General features: G+C 43.1%; 1 protein-coding gene across 1 annotated transcript in view; it reads left to right on the plus strand.

The window, feature by feature from the left end:
- The window catches only part of LOC138971894 (uncharacterized), an 81,972-nt gene extending 57,638 nt beyond the window's left edge, over positions 1-24,334 (plus strand). The window contains exons 10-23 of the mRNA XM_070344731.1: positions 5,447-5,577; positions 5,900-5,941; positions 6,904-6,957; positions 9,912-10,026; positions 11,777-11,901; positions 13,208-13,240; positions 14,066-14,165; positions 18,551-18,696; positions 19,570-19,614; positions 20,807-20,857; positions 21,309-21,423; positions 22,641-22,765; positions 23,631-23,657; positions 24,090-24,334. Coding sequence (XP_070200832.1) covers positions 5,447-5,577; positions 5,900-5,941; positions 6,904-6,957; positions 9,912-10,026; positions 11,777-11,901; positions 13,208-13,240; positions 14,066-14,165; positions 18,551-18,696; positions 19,570-19,614; positions 20,807-20,857; positions 21,309-21,423; positions 22,641-22,765; positions 23,631-23,657; positions 24,090-24,187 — 1,207 coding nt within the window. The 3' untranslated portion in view covers positions 24,188-24,334. The remainder of the gene's footprint in view (positions 1-5,446; positions 5,578-5,899; positions 5,942-6,903; positions 6,958-9,911; positions 10,027-11,776; positions 11,902-13,207; positions 13,241-14,065; positions 14,166-18,550; positions 18,697-19,569; positions 19,615-20,806; positions 20,858-21,308; positions 21,424-22,640; positions 22,766-23,630; positions 23,658-24,089) is intronic.
- Positions 24,335-24,826: the final 492 nt, after the last annotated feature.

Raw genomic sequence — 24,826 nt, forward strand, 5'->3', positions numbered from 1 at the left:
TAAAGGTTACACACGTGAGTGTCTTGTTGTCACTGTCACACTGTCCAGATGGAGTGATGATATAAAGGTTACACACGTGAGTGTCTTGTTGTCACTGTCATACTGTCCAGATGGAGTGATGATATAAAGGTTACACACGTGAGTGTCTTGTTGTCACTGTCATACTGTCCAGATGGAGTGATGATATAAAGGTTACACACGTGAGTGTCTTGTTGCCACTGTCACACTGTCCAGATGGAGTGATGATATAAAGGTTACACACGTGAGTGTCTTGTTGCCACTGTCATACAGACCTGATGGAGTGATGATATAAAGGTTACACACGTGAGTGTCTTGTTGTCACTGTCATACTGTCCTGATGGAGTGATGATATAAAGGTTACACACGTGAGTGTCTTGTTGTCACTGTCATACTGTCCTGATGGAGTGATGATATAAAGGTTACACACGTGAGTGTCTTGTTGTCACTGTCATACAGACCTGATGGAGTGATGATATAAAGGTTACACACGTGAGTGTCTTGTTGTCACTGTCATACAGACCTGATGGAGTGATGATATAAAGGTTACACACGTGAGTGTCTTGTTGCCACTGTCACACTGTCCTGATGGAGTGATGATATAAAGGTTACACACGTGAGTGTCTTGTTGTCACTGTCACACTGTCCAGATGGAGTGATGATATAAAGGTTACACACGTGAGTGTCTTGTTGCCACTGTCACACTGTCCTTATGGAGTGATGATATAAAGGTTACACACGTGAGTGTCTTGTTGTCACTGTCACACTGTCCAGTTGGAGTGATGATATAAAGGTTACACACGTGAGTGTCTTGTTGCCACTGTCACACTGTCCAGATGGAGTGATGATATAAAGATTACACACGTGAGTGTCTTGTTGTCACTGTCATACGACCTGATGGAGTGATGATATAAAGGTTACACACGTGAGTGTCTTGTTGTCACTGTCACACTGTCCAGATGGAGTGATGATATAAAGGTTACACACGTGAGTGTCTTGTTGCCACTGTCATACAGACCTGATGGAGTGATGATATAAAGGTTACACACGTGAGTGTCTTGTTGTCACTGTCACACTGTCCAGATGGAGTGATGATATAAAGGTTACACACGTGAGTGTCTTGTTGTCACTGTCACACTGTCCAGATGGAGTGATGATATAAAGGTTACACACGTGAGTGTCTTGTTGTCACTGTCACACTGTCCAGATGGAGTGATGATATAAAGGTTACACACGTGAGTGTCTTGTTGCCACTGTCACACTGTCCAGATGGAGTGATGATATAAAGGTTACACACGTGAGTGTCTTGTTGTCACTGTCATACAGACCTGATGGAGTGATGATATAAAGGTTACACACGTGAGTGTCTTGTTGTCACTGTTACACTGTCCAGATGGAGTGATGATATAAAGGTTACACACGTGAGTGTCTTGTTGTCACTGTCACACTGTCCAGATGGAGTGATGATATAAAAGTTACACACGTGAGTGTCTTGTTGCCACTGTCATACTGTCCAGATGGAGTGATGATATAAAGGTTACACACGTGAGTGTCTTGTTGCCACTGTCATACAGACCTGATGGAGTGATGATATAAAGGTTACACACGTGAGTGTCTTGTTGTCACTGTCATACTGTCCAGATGGAGTGATGATATAAAGGTTACACACGTGAGTGTCTTGTTGCCACTGTCACACTGTCCTTATGGAGTGATGATATAAAGGTTACACACGTGAGTGTCTTGTTGTCACTGTCACACTGTCCAGATGGAGTGATGATATAAAGGTTACACACGTGAGTGTCTTGTTGTCACTGTCACACTGTCCATATGGAGTGATGATATAAAGGTTACACACGTGAGTGTCTTGTTGTCACTGTCACACTGTCCAGATGGAGTGATGATATAAAGGTTACACACGTGAGTGTCTTGTTGTCACTGTCACACTGTCCAGATGGAGTGATGATATAAAGGTTACACACGTGAGTGTCTTGTTGCCACTGTCATACAGACCTGATGGAGTGATGATATAAAGGTTACACACGTGAGTGTCTTGTTGTCACTGTCACACTGTCCAGATGGAGTGATGATATAAAGGTTACACACGTGAGTGTCTTGTTGCCACTGTCATACAGACCTGATGGAGTGATGATATAAAGGTTACACACGTGAGTGTCTTGTTGTCACTGTCACACTGTCCAGATGGAGTGATGATATAAAGGTTACACACGTGAGTGTCTTGTTGTCACTGTCACACTGTCCAGATGGAGTGATGATATAAAGGTTACACACGTGAGTGTCTTGTTGTCACTGTTACACTGTCCAGATGGAGTGATGATATAAAGGTTACACACGTGAGTGTCTTGTTGCCACTGTCACACTGTCCAGATGGAGTGATGATATAAAGGTTACACACGTGAGTGTCTTGTTGTCACTGTCATACAGACCTGATGGAGTGATGATATAAAGGTTACACACGTGAGTGTCTTGTTGTCACTGTCACACTGTCCAGATGGAGTGATGATATAAAGGTTACACACGTGAGTGTCCTGTTGCCACTGTCACACTGTCCTGATGGAGTGATGATATAAAGGTTACACACGTGAGTGTCTTGTTGTCACTGTCATACAGACCTGATGGAGTGATGATATAAAGGTTACACACGTGAGTGTCTTGTTGTCACTGTCATACGACCTGATGGAGTGATGATATAAAGGTTACACACGTGAGTGTCTTGTTGCCACTGTCATACAGACCTGATGGAGTGATGATATAAAGGTTACACACGTGAGTGTCTTGTTGTCACTGTCATACAGACCTGATGGAGTGATGATATAAAGGTTACACACCGTGAGTGTCTTGTTGTCACTGTCACACTGTCCAGATGGAGTGATGATATAAAGGTTACACACGTGAGTGTCTTGTTGTCACTGTTACACTGTCCAGATGGAGTGATGATATAAAGGTTACACACGTGAGTGTCTTGTTGTCACTGTCATACAGACCTGATGGAGTGATGATATAAAGGTTACACACGTGAGTGTCTTGTTGTCACTGTCATACGACCTGATGGAGTGATGATATAAAGGTTACACACGTGAGTGTCTTGTTGTCACTGTCACACTGTCCAGATGGAGTGATGATATAAAGGTTACACACGTGAGTGTCTTGTTGCCACTGTCACACTGTCCAGATGGAGTGATGATATAAAGGTTACACACGTGAGTGTCTTGTTGTCACTGTCATACGACCTGATGGAGTGATGATATAAAGGTTACACACGTGAGTGTCTTGTTGCCACTGTCATACAGACCTGATGGAGTGATGATATAAAGGTTACACACGTGAGTGTCTTGTTGCCACTGTCATACGACCTGATGGAGTGATGATATAAAGGTTACACACGTGAGTGTCTTGTTGTCACTGTCACACTGTCCAGATGGAGTGATGATATAAAGGTTACACACGTGAGTGTCTTGTTGTCACTGTCACACTGTCCAGATGGAGTGATGATATAAAGGTTACACACGTGAGTGTCTTGTTGCCACTGTCACACTGTCCTGATGGAGTGATGATATAAAGGTTACACACGTGAGTGTCTTGTTGTCACTGTCACACTGTCCAGATGGAGTGATGATATAAAGGTTACACACGTGAGTGTCTTGTTGCCACTGTCATACGACCTGATGGAGTGATGATATAAAGGTTACACACGTGAGTGTCCTGTTGCTACTGTCATCCTGTCCTGATGGAGTGATGATATAAAGGTTACACACGTGAGTGTCTTGTTGTCACTGTCATACAGACCTGATGGAGTGATGATATAAAGGTTACACACGTGAGTGTCCTGTTGCCACTGTCACACTGTCCAGATGGAGTGATGATATAAAGGTTACACACGTGAGTGTCTTGTTGCCACTGTCATACAGACCTGATGGAGTGATGATATAAAGGTTACACACGTGAGTGTCTTGTTGTCACTGTCACACTGTCCAGATGGAGTGATGATATAAAGGTTACACACGTGAGTGTCTTGTTGCCACTGTCACACTGTCCTGATGGAGTGATGATATAAAGGTTACACACGTGAGTGTCTTGTTGTCACTGTCACACTGTCCAGATGGAGTGATGATATAAAGGTTACACACGTGAGTGTCTTGTTGCCACTGTCATACAGACCTGATGGAGTGATGATATAAAGGTTACACACGTGAGTGTCTTGTTGTCACTGTCACACTGTCCAGATGGAGTGATGATATAAAGGTTACACACGTGAGTGTCTTGTTGTCACTGTCATACAGACCTGATGGAGTGATGATATAAAGGTTACACACGTGAGTGTCTTGTTGTCACTGTCATACAGACCTGATGGAGTGATGATATAAAGGTTACACACGTGAGTGTCTTGTTGTCACTGTCACACTGTCCAGATGGAGTGATGATATAAAGGTTACACACGTGAGTGTCTTGTTGTCACTGTCATACAGACCTGATGGAGTGATGATATAAAGGTTACACACGTGAGTGTCTTGTTGTCACTGTCATACAGACCTGATGGAGTGATGATATAAAGGTTACACACGTGAGTGTCTTGTTGCCACTGTCATACGACCTGATGGAGTGATGATATAAAGGTTACACACGTGAGTGTCTTGTTGTCACTGTCATACAGACCTGATGGAGTGATGATATAAAGGTTACACACGTGAGTGTCTTGTTGTCACTGTCATACAGACCTGATGGAGTGATGATATAAAGGTTACACACGTGAGTGTCTTGTTGCCACTGTCATACAGACCTGATGGAGTGATGATATAAAGGTTACACACGTGAGTGTCTTGTTGTCACTGTCACACTGTCCAGATGGAGTGATGATATAAAGGTTACACACGTGAGTGTCTTGTTGTCACTGTCATACAGACCTGATGGAGTGATGATATAAAGGTTACACACGTGAGTGTCTTGTTGTCACTGTCACACTGTCCAGATGGAGTGATGATATAAAGGTTACACACGTGAGTGTCTTGTTGTCACTGTCATACAGACCTGATGGAGTGATGATATAAAGGTTACACACGTGAGTGTCTTGTTGTCACTGTCACACTGTCCAGATGGAGTGATGATATAAAAGTTACACACGTGAGTGTCTTGTTGCCACTGTCATACTGTCCAGATGGAGTGATGACAAACATTCCAGTCCAGGATAGCTTGCATATTTCTCCCGAGGGTCGATTTTCATCTGCCATGTCATGTCATGCTGTGTCCTTGTTCTGACAGGTTGTTGTATGCTCTGGCTAACTGTACGGAAGACATGGCGTGTCATGTCATGTCATGCTGTGTCCTTGTTCTGACAGGTTGTTGTATGCTCTGGCTAACTGTACGGAAGACATGGCGTGTCATGTCATGTCATGCTGTGTCCTTGTTCTGACAGGTCGCTATACGCACTGGCCAACTGCACGGAAGACTTGGCGTGTCAGTGCGGCTTTTACCAGGAACCAGGCTATTACCGCAGTCTCGCCATTTCCAAACACAACTACATTGAACTGTCCAATTGCGAACCGGGTGAGTACGAGAATATTTCGATTTAGGGATGTTGGTGTTGATATGTGTGTGTGTGTGTGTGTGTGTGTGTGTGTGTGTGTGTGTGTGTGTGTGTGTGTGTGTGTGTGTGTGTGTGTGTGTGTGTGTGTGTGTGTGTGTGTGCGTGCGTGTGTTTGCGTACGTACCTGCACAAAATTCATGATTTAAGCGCATTCAAGTGGTGTTAAGACTGTGAGTGAGTCCATAAGAAGCTGATTGTATCACTGACGTTCTCGCAACTTACTCACAACACTCATGGGCACGCCCTGTGACAAGTTTGTCTTTGCTTTTCTTCATTTTTCAGTTACTGGACCTTTTCCAAACCACACAGGATTTGACTGCGGAAGTAAGTTAAAGCTACACAGTCAGTAAGTTAAAGCTACACAGTCAGTAAGTTAAAGCTGCACAGTCAGTAAGTTAAAGCTACACAGTCAGTAAGTTAAAGCTACACAGTCAGTAAGTTAAAGCTACACAGTCAGTAAGTTAAAGCTACACAGTCAGTAAGTTAAAGCTACACAGTCAGTAAGTTAAAGCTACACAGTCAGTAAGTTAAAGCTACACAGTCAGTAAGTTAAAGCTACACAGTCAGTAAGTTAAAGCTACACAGTCAGTAAGTTAAAGCTGCACAGTCAGTAAGTTAAAGCTACACAGTCAGTAAGTTAAAGCTACACAGTCAGTAAGTTAAAGCTACACAGTCAGTAAGTTAAAGCTACACAGTCAGTAAGTTAAAGCTACACAGTCAGTAAGTTAAAGCTACACAGTTTGATTCATATTGTGACGCTTTTGTCCCAACGCAAACCAACAAACTAAAACAAAAACATACCAGAAAAGCATAATACAGTTTCTACAATGTTTGTTTTCGATGACACGGCCAACAAGTTCGGGTTGGTAGGCTGGTTATGAGTTCGTGTTATTTAATTTTGTTTAAATGTTGTTTGTTATTTGTTATTTACACAGGCACCTCTTGCTTTTCATTCACCACAAATTGTGCGAGCTGTGTCCTCTCGGTGTCAAAAAGGTGTTTTTTTACATTTTTTTTTAAAGGTTGTATGGTTGGTAAGAACAAAGAATCGGAAACTTTGAACATGTTTTTCGTGACCTTTCTGTCTACTGATTCAACCGCCAATGTACCTATACTCGGTGTAAAGTATGCAATAATCGTTATTCTGGAGTTAAGCGGTTATAATAGCTGTGTGTGTGTGTATGTGTGTATGTGTGTGTGTGTGTGTGTGTGTGTGTGTGTGTGTGTGTGTGTGTGTGTTCTTGCGAGATCTTGTTTTATTCATTAAAAAATGCTGTTTTTTTCAGCCGACAACAGGTTCTCGGAGGCAGAAAAGATTCTCAGCATTGCCCTAGCAGAACGTAAGTCATGCAAGGCCACAGGAGCTTGTATCAAAGTACCGGTGGATTCAGATAAGACACCTCCATTCCCGAGTATACTGTCTTGTTCACCCCCACACACCTTCCCTACCTTTCACTCCAACACTTCTAGAACCTTCGAGCTTCACGTTGTACTGTGAACTATATACCTGAACGAAACTCGTTTCAAAAACCGTGACGACCATGTAAGCTTTGAAAGGAAACAAACTTGCACCGGACCCGGTTAGCCATATTGGTTTCAGGGTCGTAAAAAACCCAAACAATAGAAGAATAAGAATAAGAATACTTTATTATCTCATATAGAAATTCAGGCGTGGTCCATAACAATAGTACAAACAAGACATTGATTTTACATAAAACATATAGCACTATATAACAGGGCAGGTTATAGAAACACCTTCCACATACCTCTCTGGACATTCCTTGCATTGTTCTTACGCATTCAGACATGAACACATCCATGTCTCATTTACACATCGCACACATGGACATTCTTATACGCTCAACTTACCCATTCACACATGGACATTCCACCACGCTCCACTTACACATTCTTATACGCTCCACTTACACATTCACACATGGGCATTCTTATATGCTCCACTCCCACATGGACATTCGACTACGCCCACTTACACGTTCACACATGGACATCTTTAAAGCACTGCGCCTACATTCTCGCACACCTGCGCGTATAACGAACTATGGCTAAACATCATTGCAAAATATCATAGCATACAATATATCAGAAAATATACGGTTGTACATAAAACCAATACATACATGTACATTACTACTGATTGCACTGGCAGAAGAGGGGCTGGGTCGGGTATGTGGATGTGTTTACATGTTGCTAAGGGTGATGGATTTGGGGATGAAGCTGTTTTGCAGCCGGAGTGTCCTAGCTTTGTGCGTGCGAAGTCTACGGCCAGAGGGAAGGAGTTCATAGAGGTGGGCAAGGACATGGGACCTATCTGAAGCTATCCGCCTACTCTTTCTCACCACACGCTTTTCATACAGGGACTCCACACTTGCTTGCTGCCTGCCAATCACCTTGCTACTGACATTCACCATTCGCACTAAGACATTCCTGTTCTTCACACTCAGACCTCCATACCAGGCCACAAAACCGAAAGTGATGACAGACTCAATGAAAGAGCGGTAGAAAGTTTGGAGGATAGTAGGGTTCACATTCAACTTCCTAAGTTTCTGAAGGCAGTAGATGCGTGACTGACATTTTTTGTGTATGAGGGTGGTGTTTGCATTGAAGGACAGCTTATCATCGATAACTGTGCCAAGATACTTATATTCAGTCACACGCTCAACAGTCACACCATCAATCATCAGGTCAGGGACAGGGGCAGGGTTTCTTCTAAAATCTATCAGAAGTTCTTTGGTCTTTGTCACATTTAGGTCTAAAAAGTTGTCTATACACCAGGCGTTGAAACGTTCTACTTCTGCAAAGTAAGTTGCGTCACTATTGGAGAGATCTTCTAGCGCTGTATCATCTGAATATTTGATAAGAAGAATATTTAATAATCAACCAGTCACTTGAACTCTGCTAACGCGAGTTTTGTTTTGTTTTGACTTGTTTTGTTTTGTTTTGCTGAACTAATGGCGTAAGTGACATCCATGCTAATCTGTGAAATGAATTCCTGCACATGACGTCTTTTTATGTCTCGCTCACACGCACAGCAAATAATTATTGTTAATCTGAACTGAAGTTAGGTTTTATCTGGTTCCAATGGTTCTAGCGACAATTCCCAACACTCTAAACAGAAGGGACACATTTCCGTTACAAATTGTCAACACTTTGTGACATTGTACATAATTTTATATAGTTCTGCTGGCAGAAGTAGCAAACATATTGTCCACTAGTGTTCATATAATACAGACATATTGTCCACTAGTGTTCACAAAATACAGACATATTGTCCACTAGTGTTCACATAATACAAACATATTGTCCACTAGTGTTCACATAATACAGACATAGTGTTCACTAGTGTTCACATAATACAGACATATTGTCCACTAGTGTTCACATAATACAGACATAATGTCCACTAGTTTTCACATATTACAGACATATTGTCCACTAGTGTTCACATAATACAGACATATTGTCCACTAGTGTTCACATAATACAGACATATTGTCCACTAGTGTTCACATAATACAGACATAGTGTTCACTAGTGTTCACATAATACAGACATAGTGTTCACAGGTGTTCATTTGAACTGTATGTGTTTATTATGTGTGCCGCCTTCGCTAGTAGAAATATGTACTATGTCACAAAGTGTTGAACACGTGTTACACAACGGGGTCCTGATTTGGCCTATATGGTCCGCTGGACCCAAAAAGCAACAACTAACTAACTAACTAACTAACTAACTAACTAACTAACTAACTAACTAACTAACGTGTTACATAAATGTGATCAAAATGTGATCAGTTATGTTTAAAGTGCAGTAACTGGACAATAAATCTTGAAATTAGATAACATGAACAAAAACAGTATTGGTTTTAAGAACACGTTCATAAGCTTAGCTTGTGCTCCATTTATTTAATTGGTTGCATGCTGCATTGTTATTTGTAATTATCTGAATAAACTGTTTAATGGCATACGTCACCGACTTATCCAACCAAGACTTCTCTTCTTAACCCTGTGGTCCACCAAAGTGGTATATATGACGTCATAAGCGAAACAAATTGTATAGGACGTCATAATGCGTAGCATGTCGTCACGTAAAACATTGTGTCACTTCTCTCGGGAACTGACAAATAATTTCGAAAAAGAAGTCTGTCTCGGTGACTTCGAAATATTAGCAGAAGAAAATGAATCGTAAGGTCACCGATAGGATTTGCATGTATCGGTATCGAATGTCATTAAACCAACTGAAGTTAAGCTCTGTGTGGTGTGTGTGGTTGCAGCGGCCTACGTGGCGACGGAAGAGGCGTCGTGTCCCGGCATCAAGGCGTGCTACGATGTGGCCAACGCCAAGTCGTCTGAAGCTCACCGCATGAAGGACCTCACCGAGATCTGCATGTAAGATCATTCAACAAGTCCGGAAATAACTCTGTCGAGTTTGAAACCAGAGCTGTCAACTGCTACGCTTTCAGCATAAAATGCTACGTTTTAAGAGCAATTGCTACGCTGCTACACAAAGATTGCTACGCTTAAACAAATAATCTCACGCAAGCAACCATTCCCTCTTTTTTGTGAGTCCTGGTACTCATTTGTGCTTCCCACTACGTGTAGCGGTCGCACACTGAGTCATAAAACATCGTCTACACTTACAAGTGGCGCTGCAAATACTCTCTAATGGACATTGTATGCTCCTGCATTCTCATGAAACTTTATTCAAATGTAAATGTTTGTGCAGGCTGGCATAAATGCGGATGTGGGAATACAATTGAGTAAAAACGCAACACTTTAACGGCATTTGCTACACTGAAAATTACCCCCCAAAACCAAATTGCTACACTTCGGGCTTGACAGGGGTTAAGAGTTTTGTTCTTCTGTTTCTTGTTTGGGTTGTAAAAGAATGTATACCCTTGCTTTTAGTGAGACAAATAATCCACACGTGCTCCCCTCGTGACGTAAAGGACAGTCACTAGCGACGGGATGTGTCTGACACACGTGCTCCCCTCGTGACGTAAAGGACAGTCACTAGCGACGGGATGTGTCTGACACACGTGCTCCCCTCGTGACGTAAAGGACAGTCACTAGCGACGGGATGTGTCTGAAACACGTGGACAGGAGCAGGTGTGGATTTGTTGTCTCACTAAAAGCACAAGTATCCACTCTTTCACAAGCCATGCAAACCCGACACAGATATTTTCGAATATCATCTTTTGTTTAACTGTACAACTGACCATAACAATGACATTTAAATTACACGACTGATCTTCTCAAAATCAATTTATTTGATTGCATACGTTCTGATGAACAGTGTTGCCACTGTTAAAGGTTGCCTGCACGCGCCGCGACTGTTACAGGGATCATGGTTGCAGTCATCTAGAGCTATCGCGGTCTGTGTCAAATATCTTTGTTTGGTCAAAATACTGATACTATATATATACTGTTCTACTGTACGTATTTTGAAAATCAAGGTTGTTTTAAAAATGAGTGATGTTTTATTTATTATGAATACAGAACTGGTTTTAAAAGACACACATGCATCACATTGAACCACATTACTTTGACTGGAGATATCTGCGTTGAACCACATTACTTTGACTGGAGATATCTGTGTTGAACCAGATTACTTTGACTGGAGATATCTGCGTTGAACCACATTACTTTGACTGGAGATATCTGCCTTGAACCACATTACTTTGACTGGAGATATCTGCGTTGAACCACATTACTTTGACTGGAGATATCTGTGTTGAACCACATTACTTTGACTGGAGATATCTGCGTTGAACCACATTACTTTGACTGGAGATATCTGCCTTGAACCACATTACTTTGACTGGAGATATCTGCGTTGAACCACATTACTTTGACTGGAGATATCTGCGTTGAACCACATTACTTTGACTGGAGATATCTGCCTTGAACCACATTACTTTGACTGGAGATATCTGCCTTGAACCACATTACTTTGACTGGAGATATCTGCCTTGAACCACATTACTTTGACTGGAGATATCTGCGTTGGTATTAAGAAGACAAGTTCGTTTTTACCGTTGGAAAGTATGTTTAATAGGCAGTAACAAATTAGAAGCATATTTGTGTAAGTGTTGGTTACATTTCCACCCACACACAAATAATGTTCTACTGTGTCCAGGGTGGACTCAGAGCGGATCAGCTGTGTGGAGGCGGCGTACTGTCACTGTGGACGATTGAACGAGCCCGCTGTCTACAACCGTCTGTACGAGGAGCGCCTCAACCAGGGCAACCTCTGCTATGCCGGTCAGTCACATTTCTATTCATTTGACTTTTAATTTACTCTGTTATCCCATTGCTTGAAAATTCGGGTTGCTTCCTCCCTGACGTAAGCTAGCAGCAACGAGAGTCGCTCTACCAATGTGTGTGCATGGAAAGCTAGCAGCAACGAGAGTCGCTCTACCAATGTGTGTGCATGGAAAGCTAGCAGCAACGAGAGTCGCTCTACCAATGTGTGTGCATGGAAAGCTAGCAGCAACGAGAGTCGCCCTACCAATGTGTGTGCATGGAAAGCTAGCAGCAACAAGAGTCGCTCTACCAATGTGTGTGCATGGAAAGCTAGCAGCAACGAGAGTCGCTCTACCAATGTGTGTGCATGGAAAGCTAGCAGCAACGAGAGTCGCTCTACCAATGTGTGTGCATGGAAAGCTGACAGCATCAAGAGTCGCCCTACCAATGTGTGTGCATGGAAAGCTAGCAGCAACGAGAGTCGCTCTACCAATGTGTGTGCATGGAAAGCTAGCAGCAACAAGAGTCGCCCTACCAATGTGTGTGCATGTTTAGGGGTAATCAGCCACGTGCACTTGTGGCAGAATGACGGAGGTCTTTGACGTCTTTGTCACACCGGGGAGACGGGAGGGGGGAGTGGAGCGGGGACATAGCTTCCGTCTGTGAGTCTGCACACAAAGTTGACACGTGTCTAGCCCAGCCTGTAGTCCAACCCGTCACCCCAGGATCACACATGGAGTGTTTAGGTCCAAATCACCAGACTTAACACAATTAACCAAACTTTCGCAACATGACCCCTTAGATTTTACACCTTAAAAACATCATAAACAATACCACGCAAGAATCACGCACGTCTGTGAATTGGTACGGAACTAAAAGGTTCGTGCTATGTATGTTTCATCTTTGTAATTGTACGGAACTAAAAGGTTCGTGCTATGTATGTTTCATCTTTGTAATTGTACGGAACTAAAAGGTTCGTGCTATGTATGTTTCATCTTTGTAATTGTACGGAACTAACAGGTTCGTACTATGTATGTTTCATCTTTGTAATTGTACGGAACTAAAAGGTTCGTGCTATGTATGTTTCATCTTTGTAATTGTACGGAACTAAAAGGTTCGTGCTATGTATGTTTCATCTTTGTAATGGTACGGAACTAAAAGGTTCGTGCTATGTATGTTTCATCTTTGTAATGGTACGGAACTAACAGGTTCATGGTCTGTATGTTTCATCTTTGTAATGGAACGGAACTAACAGGTTCATGGTCTGTATGTTTCATCTTTGTAATTGTACGGAACTAACAGGTTCATGGTCTGTGTGTTTCAGCGGCAGACTTCCCGGCTCTTACGAGATGCAGAGGTGAGAGGATTCATCATCATCATCATCATCATCATCATCATCATCATCATCATCATCATCATCATCATCATCATCATCATCATCATCATCATCATCATCATCATCATCACCACCATCATCACCACCATCATCATCATCGTGATCATCACCATCATCATCACCACCATCATCATCATCATGCAACATCGTCATCACCACCATCATCATCATCACCATCATCATCACCACCATCATCATCATGCATCATCGTCATCACCACCATCATCATCATCACCATCATCATCACCACCATCATCACCACCACCATCATCATCATCATCATCATCATCATCATCATCATCATCATCATCATCATCATCATCATCATCATCATCATCATCATCATCATCATCATCATTATCATCATCATTATTATCATCATCATCATCAATCATCAATCATCAATCATCATCATCATCATCATCATCATCAATCAATCACCATCAATCACTATCACCATCATCACCATCATCACCATCATCATCATCATCATCATCATCATCATCATCATCATCATCATCATCATCATCGTCGTCTTCTTCTTTTACTTCTTCATCTTCTCATTTTATTCTAATTTGTTTCTTGCTCAGTCGTCAGACGTACACACACACGCACGCACGTACGCACGCACGCACGCATACGCACGCATGCACGCACACTAGCACGCTAGCACGCATATACACACACACACACACACACACACACACACACACACACACACACACACACACACACACACACACACACACTTTCTGTCCAAACAGTGTCACATGTCTATATCCCCAGGAACCTCCACGTGCCAGCAGAGCGACCCCCTGGCGGTATGTCAGGCAGAGTACGTCTACGACAGCACCATCGCCGGCTCCAACTACGAGCTGCAGTGTCGGTAAGTTGCTCACTCCTAACGGCTGTTTTTAATTGAGCCCCAAGTCGACCACACGAAGACCGCACCAAGTCTTGTTACCGAAAATGTAATGGTATAGCTTCGTGCAGCAAGCAGTGCGAAGTAGTAGACTTTGCCCAATCAATGACAGGCATGACTCAAGTGCTACACTTTAACAAGAACAAGAAGAAGACTGTATTCCGCCACATAGCATACACGCCATTGGTATTTGTTCTGGTGTGAATAAGAACCATACACCCAAACACTCCTTGCATATTCCATACAGAAGTATGAATATTTTTTTTTAAAGGTCAAAAGGCTTATAGTGGTGTTTTTTTTATATATATACCGAGCAACAAAAGAAACGCGAAAACATTCTGCAATATTTGATTGACAAAATCTCGAACAATTATCAATCAATCAATGAGGCTTATATCGCGCATATTCCGTGGGTACAGTTCTAGGCGCTTTACAGTGATGCCGTGTGAGATGAAATTTTATACGGCCAGTAATTGCAGCCATTTCAGCGCATATGTACCTTTCACGGTCTATTATTCCAAGTCACACGGGTTATAGGTAGACAATTATTAACTATGCCTAAGCAATTTTTGCCAGGAAAGACCCTTTTGTCAATCGTGGGATCTTTAACGTGCACACCCAATGTAGTGTACACGGTGGGGAGTTCGGACACCGAAGAGAGTCTGCACACAAATTTGACTCTGAAATAAATTTCCGCCGAACCTGGGATCGAACTCACGCTGACAGCGGCCAACTGAATACAAATCCAGCGCGCTACCAACTGAGCTATATCCCCGCCCAATTATAGAGATAAGATTATCAAACCACAAAAGTTTGATGAAGGCATGTTTGACATAGCTGTTGTGTGATTATTTTGATGCTGCGACTGTTTCCACACACCGGACAAGCAGGTTTAACGTTAACGAAGTTTTGGAGGTCTCGCTCAGTCAGTCTTCATCACGCTCTCTGGCCACTGATCGGACACTGGTGGCTTCCAATGATGTTCCTGGTAGAGAGACCATATCCAAACAGTCACCATCATCATCATCATCATCACCACCATGACTGTGTCCCCCCTCCTAAATCAGCTCCACTGGTTGCCCGTTCCTGCCCGTATCGCATACAAAATCAACACTCTCACCTACAAATGCCTCCATGGTCTCGCCCCTGCCTATCTCTCTGACTCTCTCTCTCTCTATGTCCCTTCACGAGCACTCAGATCATCAGCTGACTCCCTCAAGCTCAACATCCCCCACGCCAAACTCAAAACAGCAGGTCAACGCTCATTTTCTTTCCAAGCACCTAGCCAATGGAACACACTACCTCTCCCCCGAATCATTCAAATCTGCACTCAAGACATTCCTTTTTTCCAAATAATCCATGCATTCTACACTGCCCACCCCCATCCCACCCTGAGTAACTGTACATATTTAATGGTTGATGGTGTGTGTGTGTTAGTGACTTTAAGTCTCCGTGTGTGTGAATGAGTGTATGTGCGCCTTGAGTCGCCTGTTGGTGAGATATGTGCGCGTTACAAATATTCGTATTATTATTTAAGTTATTGAGACATCCCAGTGCACTAAGGGATTTATAGAGCAAATCGAGAAAATTCATTATTGAACGAAGCGCATAGCGCTGAGTTCAATAATTATTTTCGAGAGATCTCATTTGAACTCGGAGAAAGGACTGTGCTCTTCATTATTTGCGATTCGAAACCTCCAGTCGAGCTTCGACGGATTGACTGTGCGGAGTGACTCCCCTTGAATTGACTCGAAGCGAGACTCGACGGTTCGCACATTTTCAAAACAAATGTGGCATATTTCTCGTGTTGTATCTTCACTCATCGGGGAGTCTGATACTAAATATGAACGGTAAGAATGCTCTGAACCCTACACGTATTATATCCCCATCGTTTTTTCGTTCACATTTGCCCAACATGTTAATTTGCTAACATGTCAACATGTTAATGTCGTCTGCTAGGCTACCTAGCTGGGCAATCGAACCACTGCAGTCTGCACTGAGTCTGCACGCATGAGGCAGGCTGGTAATAAGTCTTATATATGGTAAGAACGTTCTGAACCTTACACGTTTTCGATTACGAGTGTTCTTGCCTTGAAATAATAATTCGGAAACCATTCATTTACTGAACTGATGTATTCGTATTTCTGTGTAGTCTGCTACAGAGTCGATCGAGTCAGTCTTCCAAACTGGTCTAGCTGGTACGTTATCGGAATAACACTTGTGTTTTCTGTTAGCCGCTGGGAATTGTATACTAACTCATCATTTGGTAATGTGGATGATAAGCTACATGCCACTATCCAAGTCGGCGAAAATTAGATGAAACACAGCGGCTTCTATTTTTAGATCACTGACACTGGCACAGGCACATGCAATCTGTCAGAAAAAAACCCACTTCTGCTTTAATTGAGAAGCAGGGAATTTATGGTCATTTGGTATTGTGGAGAATATAAGCTACATGTCATTAATTAATTCTGAGGATGAGAGCACAGTCTCGCTTAGGCAAAGGGCGGAAGAATACGCTCTGTGGAAAAGTTAGCGCACTCCAAGAGTGCGCTAACAGTTTTAGCGCATCGCCATTAGCCAATCAACTGGTTCACATCAGTCATGTGACACCAGTACTTGCTGACAATTATTATTATTATTATTATTAGTGTCAGTGGCTGTATTAAATCGATCTTGAAGACGTTGTGGCAGGAAATTGCGATCTTTTCTTATTGGGGTAATGCGAAAAATCCACCGCGTTGCATAACTGCAGTGCCGGCCTCCAATGTCAACAGAACATTGGTGAAGGTGATATACTGTTGACATGAACTCGTTTAAAGCACATGCCAGCTCTTCTGGATCATCCCCAGCGTTAAATCGACCTGGCATTTTGGTGGTGTCAATCTTGGCATCCTGGCTGTTTCAAAAGTGAGATTTGCTGCAAGCGTGCCATGGTCTCTTATGGTTGCTAATGCATTAGTGAACACATCTCACACATCAGATTTCTCCTGCTCCACTTGCACGTGCTGCGAGCGCGCATTTTGTGTTTAACGTTAAACCTGCTTGTCCCATGTGTTAAAACAGTCACAGCATCAAAATAATCACACAAAAGCAAGGTCAAACATGCCTTCATCAAACTTTTGTGGTTTAATAATTCTAACTCTATAATTGTTGGAGATTTTGTCAATCAAACAATGACGAATTTGTTCGCGTTTCTTTTGTTGCTCGGTATATGTTTTTGTAACAAGTTTTGACTGAATAGGGTGTGACATACTATAATTAATAGTTTTTCTACCAAACGTAGTACACATCATAAACAAACAAAGGTTTACCATACGTGTTACGCTTAATTGCTAGTGGAATTATACAGAAGAAGTGAAGAAGAAGAAGAAGAAGCAGAATAAAAAGAAAAAGAAAAAAAAAGAAAAAAGAAGAAGGTGAATTTTGTGATGATCAGGTTCCTCCTCGAGAATTTGGCACTGTTCTTAGTGACTACATTGATTTTTGCGAAAATGTCAACATTATAATCATAAAGACTACGGGCACTAGGTTAGTTGTCGGTGCCCTTGTAAGGGTGTGCTTCTTTCCCATGTAAACACTGAACTGAGCTGGTCACCATAATCGTTTTCATTTCAAGGACAGCACCTTTAAAAAAGCTTCTTGTTCCCATGTAAAGCACATTAATATCTAGCAGGAATCTGCCTGGACTGAGTATTTCAGAATGTCTTCTGCTTGGGACCAAACCAACAAGAAGAGCAAACGCTCGATCGAGTCACTTTCGCAGTTCTGAATATTATATGAGGCATCAGATGGACAGGAAGAAATTGCTATTCACAACACAATGAGTCACGTTCACATAAAATTTGAGCCCGGTCACTTTTATAGTTTCCGAGAAAAGCCCAACGTTAAGTTGTGTGTTGCCGAACAGAAAAGGCTAGTTATCTCCCTTGTTTTTCTGATAACGTTCGTAAAAGGCTACAGATGTAAATACTTTGATGTAAAGAATAATCCTACAAAGTTTCAATCACATCCGATGAACTTTGTCAAAGATATAAAATGTCTAATTTTTCCTTTGACGCTGACCTGTGACCTTGAAAAAGGTCAAAGGTCAACGAAACCATCGTTAAAGTGTAGAGGTCATTGGAGGTCACGACTAAACAAAATATGAGCCCGATCGCTTTGATAGTTTCCGAGAAAAGTCCAACGTTAAGGTGGTGTCTACGGACGGCCGGCCGGACGGCCGGCCGGACGGCCGGCCGGACAGACTAACACTGACCGATTACATAGAGTCACTTTTTCTCAAGTGACTCAAAAACCAACGCACAAAACCACAAACTGAAGACTTCAATGCTGTTTTTCTTACCAAGGTCTACGAAGAATTATATCACGTGTACGGAACAAGTGGGCTGCGCATGCGGATTGTTGAGTGACGCCACTTCCGCCGAGGCAGCGACTGTGTACAACTTCACGACCCTCTCCCTGAAAATCTACGACGATTCCGGCTGTCCACGACGTGAGTTATCCCCCTTATCTTTCCATCGTCAGGTCTTTTTGTATTGAAGTAAATACTTTCTGTGTGTTTCTGTGGGTGTGGGGCGGGGAAGGGAGGTCCTTTTGTTAGTGTTTGCATTGGCGTAGGTGTGTGTGTGCGTGTGTGTGTGTGTGTGTGTTTTGTGTGTGTGTGTGTGTGTGTGTGTGTGTGTGTGTGAGTGTCTGTGTCTGTCGGGTTGTGCCTATCTGTGTCTGTGCGTGTGTGTGTGTGTGTGTGTATGTGTGTGTGTGTCTGTCGGGTTGTGCCTGTGTGTGTGTCTGTCTGTCTGTTGGGTTGTGCCTGTCTGTGTCTGTGTGTGTCTGTCGGGTTGTGCCTGTCTGTGTCTGTGTGTGTCTGTCGGGTTGTGCCTGTCTGTGTCTGTGTGTGTCTGTCGGGTTGTGCCTGTCGGTGTGTGTGTGTGTCTGTCGGGTTGTGCCTGTCTGTGTCTGTGTATGTGTGTGTCTGTCTGCGTGTCACTGTCTTTTGGTGTCTTTTTATATCGATATATTTGGAACTTGGGTCTGTTTAACTTCTTATTCATTTTGCGATCACATGGACAATGTCATATATTACTATTCCAACTCAGAAGAAAATTAATGGGCTGATATTCCAAGACGTGCTGAACTCAAGCCTGAAAGTGGCGAGTATGTTACTCCCCATAGCGAGTAGAAACATGCAACTGACGAGTAGAAATGTTCATCTACTCGCCAAATGCGAGTAAAGTTGCAGAAACAAATTGTTAGTTTGGCTAGTAAAGTTTGTTCTCTGGCAAGTACATTTTCAGAATCGCTAGGACACCATTGTTTGACCTTCAGGGCTTGTACGTACTTATTATTGATTTCAATGTGTTTTCAGTGTCTGGAGGAATCTCACCCGATGAAGAAGGGATCACATGCGCAGGTAGGTTGAAACCCGAAAATTGAATACCGCAGGTTTGGTGATTCAGTTGTGTTTCTCATGTTTGAGATCTCTCGCGCAGTGTGGAAGAATCTCTTGTATCTGACGTATCATGGCAGCATAGTGTCAGTGTGAAAGAATCTCTTGTATCGGACATATCATGGCAGCATAGTGTCAGTGTGGAAGAATCTCTTGTATCTGACGTATCATGGCAGCATAGTGTCAGTGTGGAAGAATCTCTTGTATCTGACGTATCATGGCAGCATAGTGTCAGTGTGAAAGAATCTCTTGTATCGGACGTATCATGGCAGCATAGTGTCAGTGTGAAAGAATCTCTTGTATCGGACGTATCATGGCAGCATAGTGTCAGTGTGAAAGAATCTCTTGTATCGGACGTATCATGGCAGCATAGTGTCAGTGTGAAAGAATCTCTTGTATCGGACGTATCATGGCAGCGTAGTGTCAGTGTGGAAGAATCTCTTGTATCGGACGTATCATGGCAGCGTAGTGTCAGTGTGAAAGAATCTGATGTATCGGACGTATCATGGCAGCATAGTGTCAGTGTGAAAGAATCTCTTGTATCGGACGTATCATGGCAGCATAGTGTCAGTGTGGAAGAATCTCTTGTATCGGACGTATCATGGCAGCATAGTGTCAGTGTGAAAGAATCTCTTGTATCGGACGTATCATGGCAGCATAGTGTCAGTGTGAAAGAATCTCTTGTATCGGACGTATCATGGCAGCATAGTGTCAGTGTGAAAGAATCTCTTGTATCGGACGTATCATGGCAGCATAGTGTCAGGGACAACAAATTAAAATCATACTCTCCAGGACCAGTCCAACGAAACGCGCTACAGTCACGCGCTATACAGTCACGCGCACCGACGCAAGTGACGTTTTCATCGTTTTTAAAATGTCTTAAGATACGAACCAGGCACGTTATTTCACAAAGAAGAACAGACTCTTGTCGGATGTTTAACAGCCAGTAAAATGTACTGCAGGCATCTGTTTTTTCTTTTGATATATCGCGTCTGGTTCGCATTTTATACTACAAAACAAAAAGAATTGATCACCCAGCTAGGGTACAAGGATCCAATTTCAGCGATTATTTTTGTTGTCTGCAATACATAACTGGCTTTTGCATTCGGATTCAATACTTACGACAGAGTTGAGTGTGGTTGCTGTTGTTTTTCAGGGGAGCCAAATGATGCCACGAGAAAAAGACTGGTGTTATCCTATGCTGACAGTAAGTACACCCAATGTGTTTTGTTGCTATGGTGACAGTAAGTACACCCAATGTGTTTTGTTGCTACCTTTCATTATTGTTACCTGGAATTAGTTAATATGTAGTTAACTATTAAGAAAAAAACATGTAAACTGTGTATGTGTGTGTTTGTGCGTGCGTGCGTACGTGCGTGCGTCTACATATATATATATATGTGTGTGTGTGTGTGTGTGTGTGTGTGTGTTTGTGCGTGCGTGAGTGCATCTACATAATGTGTGCGTGCGTGAGTGCGTGCGTGTGTGCATCTACATATGTGTGCGTGCGTGTGTTCGTGCGTGCTTACGTGTCAGTGTCTCTCTGTGTGTGCTTGCATGCGTGTCTGCGCGTGCGTTGGTGCGTGTACTTGTCTGTTGAGATTATAAAGGCTACTGGAAAAAACCAACTCTCCACAAAATGACACTGGTGTCGACAGGCTCGGAGGTGGCGGCCCTGGCAGGCCAGTGTAAGGATGTCCGCGGCTGTTTTGACACTCACGACACGGTCAAGGGAAGTGCTCTGGTCAGCAGGAACTACAACCAGCTCTGCCAGTAAGTCACGCTTGACCGCTTTTAGTACAGGAAAAAACCCAATAAAGATCAAATCAACCGTAACTCCCATGAAGACTTACTCCTTTTTCTGGCCTATTCCAGATTTTCTGTTTACCAGCTCCGCAGATCAACCGAAATTTGGAGACTCCTTCCTTTAAAGACGTGATAATCTGAGACTGTGGAGGTCGGGACAAAAAGGCTTGTCATGCGACATGTGTTACCTGACTTGTCATGCGACATGTGTTACCTGACTTGTCATGCGACATGTGTTACCTGACTTGTCATGCGACATGTGTTACCTGACTTGTCATGCGACATGTTTTACCTGACTTGTCATGCGACATGTGTTACCTGACTTGTCATGCGACATGTTTTACCTGACTTGTCATGCGACATGTTTTACCTGACTTGTCATGCGACATGTTTTACCTGACTTGTCATGCGACATGTTTTACCTGACTTGTCATGTGTGCGGGCTATGCAACACTTCAGTCAGTGTAATGTGGACATGCGACATGTTTTACCGGACTTGTCATTTGTGCGGGCTATGCAACACTTCAGTCAGTGTAATGTGGACATGCGACATGTTTTACCTGACTTGTCATTTGTGCGGGCTATGCAACACTTCAGTCAGTGTAATGTGGACATGCGACATGTTTTACCTGACTTGTCATGTGTGCGGGCTATGCAACACTTCAGTCAGTGTAATGTGGACATGCGACATGTTTCACCTGACTTGTCATGTGTGCGGGCTATGCAACACTTTAGTCAGTGTAATGAGGACATGCGACAGGGCTCCCCGCCGACACCCTACCTCCGAGGGTCCCGTCCGTCCGTCTGTCCATTTGTCTGCCTGTCTGTCTGTCCGTCCGTCTGACTTCGTATGTCTTTTCGTCTTCAAGCCTGCCTGTCTGCCGCCCTGCCTGTCCATCTGTCTGTCTGTCTGTCTTTCTGTCTGTCTGTCTGACTGTCTGGCTGTCTGTCTGTCTGGCTGGCTGGCTGGCTGGCTGGCTGTCTGTCTGTCTGTCTGTTTGTCTGTCTGTCGGACTGCCTGTCTGTCTGTATATGGGAATAGTCCCGAATAAATCCCGTGGAAGTGAAGTCACATTCCAAAAGATAAGCGACCGTTTGATATTGACTCAGTAGGATTGTGACGCTCAGACGGAGCACACTGGGCAATTGGCTGAATGACTTATGTTTCCTTGCTCGTGCTGCAGGGCCCAAGCGACGCTGTTTGACTGCGTGGACAAGGCGTACTGTGGCTGTAAGCTGAACGGGACCGCCATGGTGGAGTCTTACATCACCACGCAGATCACGGCCCATGAAGAGTACTGCGCCAACAGTGAGTTGTGCTTGTTGTTGACGATGTTGTTGTGGTGTTGTTGTTGTGGTGTTGTTGTTGTTGATGATGTTGATGTGGTTGTTCTCATTCGTCAACAGTCCTCTTGTCAATGTTCACTGGAAGAGACAACATAGAGAATACTACATGGCTTGCTGTGTCGTACTTGAACTGCGAGCGAAAGCGAGATTTTCAATAATTGAAAAACCAACGAGTGTATATCTGGTACGACACAGCAAGTCATGTAGTATTCTGTTTATCCTACATACTGTACTTACGTGTATATTCCTCAAAACGTCCCGCAGTCGAGGCGTACAACTTGAAGACGCTTATTTAAGAACCTTGATATCTTCAAAATCCTCCTGCAATCTTTGACGTCAAAGTCAAGACACGTCACTCTAAAAAGTGTAGCGTGACGTGTACGCCCTAAAAACACTTCCAGGCAAAACAGCAGGCACAAAAGAGTTTATATAATGACGTTTGTCTCGGTGACTTTGGCGTTATAAGCAGTGAAAAAGCAGGTCCCTGTCAGCCTAGTTTGACACAACCTTATTTACATGATATAAACCCGTCTGGTTTGAACGAAATTGTTATCCCATGAGTAGTCTCTCTCACGTATGTAGGATAAACAATTATTCGTGCATTTGAAGGGTCTTTGTAAAACATACACAAACATGTTTGATTTCTACTAACCAACTCCTGCCCCCCTGAATATATATACCCCCCAAATAAAAAATAAGATAAAATCCAGGCCCGCCGCCCCCTTTTACTTGTCATGTCACAGTAGCTATCTATCAGTTATGTTTCTACTGGTCATAAAATATGTCTCGTATTGCTTATCTATACATGGTATTCTTTATTTTTTCAGTTTCTCCTATTAGCCGGAAGCCCTGCCGTAAGTAAAATATACATATATATATTCCGTTGGTTGTTAATCTGTGTGTTTGTTTAAAGGCTTCTTTGTTTTTTTGTTTACATGCATGCATGATTGACTGGTAGAATGCTTAGTCACGGCCTGTTGAGTTGCGTGCATGCATCTGTCAGTGTATATGAGACTGCGAGTGTGTGTGTGTGCGTGTGGTGTGTGTGTGTATGTGTGTGTGCGTGTGTGTGTGTGCGTGTGGTGTGTGTGTGTATGTGTGTGTGCGTGTGCATGTATTTTATTCTATTATTATTATGTTTGTTTGTTTGTTTGTTTGCTTAACGCCCATCCGACCACGAAGGGCCATATCAGGGCGGTATTATTATTATGATTAATAGCAGTAGTAGTAGCAGTTGTAGTAGTATTTTAAGTAGTATTCGTCTTCTTAATTATTTTGATTAATAGTTTCAGGTTCCGAGCCAACAGGGTCTGCAGAGAGGATGAGCGTGACGTCTGTTGTGGCTCTACTCACTCTACTTGCTACTGTCATAGTGAAGTCATAATCAACCCGGTGACGCCATGCTGATTTTGTGACGTAAGAGAAGAAATCGGTGACAAAACAGTCTGAAAACTGCAAAACATCCGTTTAGTGAAATCCACTTTGTGTTACCCTCCTTTCCAATTCAAGGGACAAAGACCCCCCCTCCCCCCCCCCCCCCCCCCCCCCCCCCCCCCCCCCCTGTAAAAAAAGTAAATAGATACAGAAACAGCAGGGGTGCATGTGACTTAGCTTTTTGATAGGTGTTCCGGCAGCAGTGTTCCCGAAGACAATACGTATACAGGGCTGGTTTCATGGACTCGCGGTGTCACACGGACAGTCGGACCACATATTCGTCACGTGACTGCGGTTGTCCGGACGGGGTGCTGTGGGAGGACTGCACTGTAATCGGACAACTCCTCGTGCAAACAGGCACAGTCGGCCGACTGACATCTTCATGAAGAATTAGAAAATAACTGAAACAAAACGCTGGAGCGTTAGTATCTGTAGTTTGCAAAATTCGGGTTTGGTTTGGAGGCTGAAGCGTTAGATAATTATGTTGAAACATAAACCAGAGGAAGATAGACTTGTATTGTTGAGAAGGAAACAGCGTGCCCTGCATTACACAGTCCCTTTATACACAACGCTTTTCACAAAATAACTG

This window comes from Littorina saxatilis, linkage group LG7, assembly GCF_037325665.1.
Source record: "Littorina saxatilis isolate snail1 linkage group LG7, US_GU_Lsax_2.0, whole genome shotgun sequence".
Lineage (NCBI taxonomy): Eukaryota > Metazoa > Mollusca > Gastropoda > Littorinimorpha > Littorinidae > Littorina > Littorina saxatilis.